At 39.7% G+C, this 6,634-nt stretch overlaps 1 protein-coding gene and 2 pseudogenes across 1 annotated transcript; 1 reads left to right on the top strand and 2 right to left on the bottom strand.

The window, feature by feature from the left end:
• On the bottom strand, positions 1-1,217 carry LOC146469001 (orexin receptor type 2-like). The gene has a single exon (XM_085123996.1). It carries the CDS (start codon positions 1,215-1,217, stop codon positions 30-32), a length of 1,188 nt encoding a protein of 395 aa, XP_084980122.1. The 3' UTR covers positions 1-29.
• A 2,556-nt stretch (positions 1,218-3,773) lies between these two features.
• Positions 3,774-4,861, bottom strand: LOC146469002 (octopamine receptor-like; annotated as a pseudogene).
• Positions 4,862-5,193: 332 nt separating this feature from the next.
• LOC146469003 (uncharacterized) lies at positions 5,194-6,634 on the top strand (annotated as a pseudogene).

The raw sequence follows: 6,634 nt of genomic DNA on the forward strand, positions 1-6,634 counted from the left end.
TTAAATTGACGTAAATTGAACTCAAACTTTCACGTTTTGTGATCTCTACAAGTTATTAATCTCATAAATGCTTTATGATAAAACTTGCTCATCATCCCGTAACATATTGGATGCAAGGCACTTGGTAAACAAGTTAGAGTGAAAACAATTCTACTAAAAGTGTAACGGTAAGGCCAGAATGTAAACGCCTCAACTTTAAATTCGACCATAAGAAACTGAACTTGATAAGGAATATAACAAATGAAAAAAATGAGCACTAATGCAAACGCCAGTTTTAGTAGATCATTCTCAAGTTCCATGGTATTTTTGTTTTGTACGTTCAATGGTGGTATATGGTTTTCAAATAAGGCGGTGGTACGTCTGGTCTGTTGATTGTTGATGCTCTTGCCGACTACAAGATGTTCGAGGCCAATGTCAGCCTGGTCTTTACTGTCTCTTTGTGCTGTTCCTAGTTCGTCTACGCACACTGAGCAATGGATGACAGATAACATCGCCTTGCTCTGCTCGTCTTGAAACCTTTTTATCAGGAAGATATGCTCTCTTATCTTCTTGCTGACCAACGAGTAAGAAATCGCCATAATGACAAGTGGTAAGGCAAAGTTGATGACGAAAAGAACGACTGTATAAGTATTCTGGTAGTGCTTGAATCCTTCAGGAAACACTTCTTCGCAATAAAGGATCCGCTCGCATTTGTCTCCGTATGAATTCACCACACGAAAATGTCCTGTAGGAACTGACAGCCCAACGGCCCCTACCCACGAGACAAATATAACACAACATGTTTGTCTACGAGTTGGTTTTCTTACCATTGGCTTGATGAGTAAAACACAGTGATAGACAGCAAGGAGTGCCAAAGTTGTCGTGACGACCAGCAGACTTGCTATTTGTAGAGGCTCCAGAATCTTGCACATCACATGCCCCAGCTTCCAAGACCATGGCGGTTCGTACGCGTGAAATGTAAATACCAAACAAAGCATGCTGACAATTTCAGCAAAAGCCAAGTTGCTGACTAAGTAATGTGCAATGGGTTTGGGGCCAGGATTTCTCCATACTGCTCGACAAACCACATAGTTTCCAACCAAAGCGAGTGCTGCTATCAGACTGAACACGACCATGCGAGTTATTCTTAATGCTTCTAGTTCAGGAGCGAGAGAAAATGAACTGCTGTTAGTTGCATCCGCAGTTGACTGATTCACAGACTTGTTGATGCACAACATCGCTTCCTTAATTTACAGAGATGCTATTCTCAAGGCCGCCTTTACTGATTGTACTTTGCATATGGATGAAGTAAGTCTCAAAATAAACGAATTTCAGGTGAACGTTGTGCTCGAACATTCTTAATCAGTAACTTTGGTGAACAGTATCGGATACAATGATCTTTGCCTCAAGCAGCATGGCTCATTTGCATGCTATTAAACGAAGTAGGATAATTTATGGAGCAAAAAATCTCGAGAGAAACTCTTTACCTTGGATCCATTCCGTAGGTAAATTATGATGAAAGTGGTTCAATGAAATTGTTTTATATTTACATGAGTGGTTTCTCTGTGTTATAATCAGACGAATTCTTGAACATATTGCTGGTAGAAAAGCTTGACCAATAGCAACATTGTATTTTAATTAGAAGAATTCATTAGTTTCGCGCAATGTTTTGATTTTGATGTTATTAGTCTTTCTACCATTTAATATCATCATTATTACACTCTGTCTGTAAAGAAATTTCTTCGTATTACATTGCTGTTGAGTGCTATGTTGTTTTCTTAAAAATTCTGACTTAGTGATAAGGGGGTAATTAAAAATTTATATTTTTCGAAAAGAAGACATCTTATTACAAAGTATTAATAGAATAGAAGTATTGCCGCAAATACATCTTACGACAGAGTTTTAAACAGTGTAAAAATGGTCACTCTTTCTTGGAAATTGTAACGGAGGAATGGTAGGATTGGAGTGTCCCAAAATAAATTAAGAAACACTCAAGGCGGGACACCTATTTACTCGTATGTTTATTTTCAAAAGCTAGGATTTGGACCCTGAAACACACTGTTTATTTATATCTCGAAATTTCTATCTGCTATCTTTAATGTTTTCAATTATTGCAAATATTTGATATTGATTAGATAGCTGCTTTTCAGTCAGAAGGACGTTTGGAATAATCGATCCTAGCCTCGAAAATGGAGTGCTATCAGTTCCAAAATGGCGAAGTTAATTTGCAAAGAATTTGTCCTGCAACATAGTACGATTTCATAACTTTATACAATGGAAACGAGAGGGATTGTAAATATCTGTTTCATTTTCATGTACCAGGTTTTTAAAATTATTCTGATATGCGAGAAGACACAGTGTGAGAAATTTTCTTTCTGTTATACAAACTCTAAAGACAAACGTGTTGATTGTGTATCACTACATAGCGAGACAATTAGCCACTTTACAATAAAGCGAATCAAATTGAAGGTGGTTGAAACTATAAATAGTTTGTTTACGTTTGGCTTTCGAAATAAAGCTTTGTTGCAACCACGGGTTTACTTTTGGTCTTTGTTGACTTTTCAAAAATCATGTACCTTTAAAAGGATTCATAACCATGTTTTTACTTTCATGTCAATTCACTGATTCTAAATCGTTTTAAAAATCTTTTATCTTCATCAGTCACGCCTTTCCGTGCACAAATTAGCAACGAATATTGCGGCAAGCAAAGACCAGCACACCATTCTCAAGGCAAAGTGGATAAATTAATGCGAAGATTTGATTTCTATCACTTCAATGGGAGGAGAGGGTTTAATCCAGGTTTAATATGTCAATTTGAGACTATGATGAAGAACAAGAAAACAAAAAGAAACTCGACACCTCGATGCGGTCTGCCGCAGGGCATTCCGCGCAAAAAAACACGACAGTTTCCAATCACAAACATCGAATACTCTCAAGAGTGTTTTGTTGTGACTTTCAGTGGAAATGCGATGGGCGCTTGGAAAATTCGTCCACTACAAAACTAAAATAATTTTTGGAAACGCTTGATATTTCCAAACAAGCATCGAATACTCTCAAGAGTGTTTATCGTGAATTTCATTAGAAATTCAAAGAAATTTCTGACTCTGTGCCGGGAATTTAGTCTATTTGAGACCTTGCCCGGCTGCCGGGCATATAAAATGACTCCACCATCCTTGAAGTCAGCGGAGTAAAGTGTAAAATAAAGTTGAAATTCGTCGAAGTTCACATTGCCAGGCACGTATATATCTTCGGAAGATGTACACATGTTTGGTAATGTGAACGTCGGTCCTGTTTTCAACGCTGGCGATTCCAACATACACCAAACACTGGCCAAACTGTCCATTAGAAAGCTTTCACAAAGTAAATTATTGCCAAAAATTTCAACAGAGGCATTCTGTGAATCGTAACTGAAGTAAGAGAACCGTGTAAAATAAACACTGTATGCTATCTGTCGTTGGATAACGGAATGGATACATTTTATCGGCTGGAAACACCAGCAAGTAAAAATAGAACTGAAAGCACTGAAAAAAAGGACATTTATAAACAAGCAGATCCTGTCCACTTACCCTCTGATCATCCAAGGCAGAACTCACTGCCTCACCACCGTGATCACCTTCCATTTTGCGAAGACTGCATCACACGTGGAGACCTTAACTTAGTAACCATGCCTTCAGTGTGAAGTAAAAGTGACGTCACTGTAGGAATCCTGCCTACTACCAACACCATATATAGTGCGCAAAGAAAATTAACAATTCTGTTACCCTTTTCAATCAATCAATCAATCGATCAATCAATCAATCAATCAATCAATGTTTATTTGCTTCAGGGTACATCCGATAATCTGAATTATTTAGTTTAATTTTCCAATTAAATGTACTGTAAAGCCTATTGGTTTGAACTTCGCGTTTCTGATTTTTGTTGCTACTATAATTGGACAACGACGCGATTTAAAATTTCAAGCGCTAACAACAAAGCTTGGGTAAGTCGCTGCGAGAATTAACCATTAAATGAAACTTGAGAGGTGCATCCAAAGCTTTCTTATATTTTTACCATCAGTCAATCTTCCAAAGGGGGGATGGGTGGAAATAACACCTTTCTCACTGAAAGGCCACCTTTCAATGTGCAGTACGGGCTACCAAATGGCTGTAAAATAAGATGTCACCTTCCTGTTGATCGTCATACGTAAAACACCGTAAATGGTGGGAACAGTCCACGCAATGGCAACCGCTATTTTGAATCTTCTCATCGTTCGAATCTTCATGCATTCGAGAGGTCGAACGATTACCAAGCAGCGATCAATAGTGATAAAACACAAGTGAAGAACTGATGCAGAGCATGACATGTTACCAATCAGGCGAAACGTCTCAGACACCTGCTCGTTGCATTCACGATCTACTTGTTAAGCCCAGAACGCAACGAGTAGAGGCTGACCAAGCGCGGTAACCAAGAGATCGGCTATGGCCATACTCACGAGCCAGAAGTTTGAAATAATCCGCAGGGAGGTGTTTGTGTAAACTGTTGGGATCACCAGAGTGTTTCCGATCGTTCCAATAATGATCGACAAAATATTCATTGGAATTAACGCAATTAAATGCGTCAATGGTAGAAGACAGACCGCATCGGGACTCGGTGCTGTTCCGTTTGCCGAACCATTCATGATGTAGTAAAAGAAGAATTATTGATAAAGCTCGCAAAGACACTCACCTCAAATTAGCTGCTGACAATAAAAGTTAAAGTTTTTCAACAGCAGCCTGAAGATCGAAGGTCGAAAACTGAAGACTGAACTGAGCACTGGGAGTTATTTTTCGAATTGTCCAATTTTAAAAGGTGATAAGTGGAACACGCATAGCTAAAGCTGTTTGTTCGACGCCAACAAACACGAAATCCATGGAGATTCGAGATTTCGTTCCACTAACGAGCTAACACTCACAGGAAGAATACGTCACGAGGAAGAACAAGTACTGACTAGAGCTGATATATTTAGAAACTGAAACGTGCTACTGCGCACTATCGGACCAGAAGTGAAACCAAAAGGGTATCGCTCCACTCTAGCTTGTGTTTCTTTCTGTTTTTCAGTCCGTTATCCCTTGAATATAGAAAGTTATAAAATAACTAACATACAACGCGCGTTCTGATCGGTCAATAGAGTTGCCAAACCTATGTACTATTGTACCGGTAAACTCCCGCTGCTCTCCCGCTGGAGATTTCTCGATAATGGCCGACGAGCGCGACGAAAACTTTCCGAACTTCGACATATTGTCAGGCTTTGATGTGCTTTTGCCGCACAATAAAAATCTGGAGCCAAATTCTAAAAAAGAGAGCTTAAATACTGAGACAGAAGAAGAAAGGTCGAGCAAAAAGAGACTGAGATTTTCCGATGTGGAAAACGAAGAACTTGACTCGATCGTCGAAAATGCACCAGCCAAAAAAACCAAGCAGGCAACACAGTGGGCAGTTTCCGTATTCACAGGTTGGTTTTAATTACATGAATAATCTTTTAGCCTGGCTTTTCACTGAAACTGTTATTTTATAAAATAAACGGCTCAAAAAGGATTGATAAACAGTACAAAATTTGTAATTTATTGAAGGTTTATATGCCAAAGTCAAGTTGTTTACAAATAACTTGAAGCGTTTAAAACAATTTAAACCGACTTCAACCCGAGTACAAGGTATTTGATATTAACTGCTCAAATCACAATTCCTCTTTCTCTGTTCACCTAGCGTGGAGTAAACAAAAGGCTATTGGCGTAAGTCTGGCGGAAATGGCGGTCGAAGAGCTGGACAGGAATCTGAGGCAATTCTATGCCGAAGCAAGAAATAAAGAAGGCGAAAATTACAGCCGCGCGACTCTTCTCTCCTTAAGAAATGGCATTGAGAGATATCTAAACACACCACCACACAGTTTAGGAATAAGGTTCACTCACGACCCACGTTTTGTCCTCTCAAACCAAATGCTTGACGCCAAAATTAAGCAGCTTAAGCAAGAAGGCATGCAAAACACCAAGCACAAACCAGAAAAAGAAGACCTCGCCAAGCTCAAAACAAGTGAAGTTTTTTCACTCACCAAGCCGTTTGGTTTCATGTTTCTCTGTTTTGGTGTCGTCGTGGGTTTGAAGGCCAGAGAAACCTCAAGAAAACAAGCTTTGCGTTTGAGAGAGATGCAACAGGCTGCCCTTTCGTCACCATGACGCACGACGAAACGACAAAAAACCATCCAGGGGGAATTTCAGAAGTGGAGAGCTTCGAAAAAAATGGCCAAATGTACAAAACTACCTGTACAACCGATGGCTATTCTGCTCTGGAAGTCTTCCTCACAAAGCTCAATCCACAATGCGATGCACTATTTCAGTATCCGAAGAGAAATTGGCGCCCTTCAGATAAAGTGTGGTATGAAAATCGGCCACTCGGAAAGAGCAAGTTGTCTTCATTAATGAAAGAAATCAGTGCCGAAGCAGGTCTGTCCCGTACCTACACCAACCATTCGGTGAGAGCGACAGCCATAACCCTGTGGGCCAACGCCGGATTAACAGATCGAGAGATCATGGCAATTTCTGGCCACCGCAATGAAGCGAGCTTGCGAAGCTATCACAATCAGCCATAAGTAAATCAGCTTCGAAAGTGCAGCGACGTGTTGACAGTGGCACTTTGCTTGTAA

This window comes from Pavona decussata, unplaced genomic scaffold (assembly GCF_977016875.1).
Source record: "Pavona decussata unplaced genomic scaffold, jaPavDecu1.1 SCAFFOLD_128, whole genome shotgun sequence".
Lineage (NCBI taxonomy): Eukaryota > Metazoa > Cnidaria > Anthozoa > Scleractinia > Agariciidae > Pavona > Pavona decussata.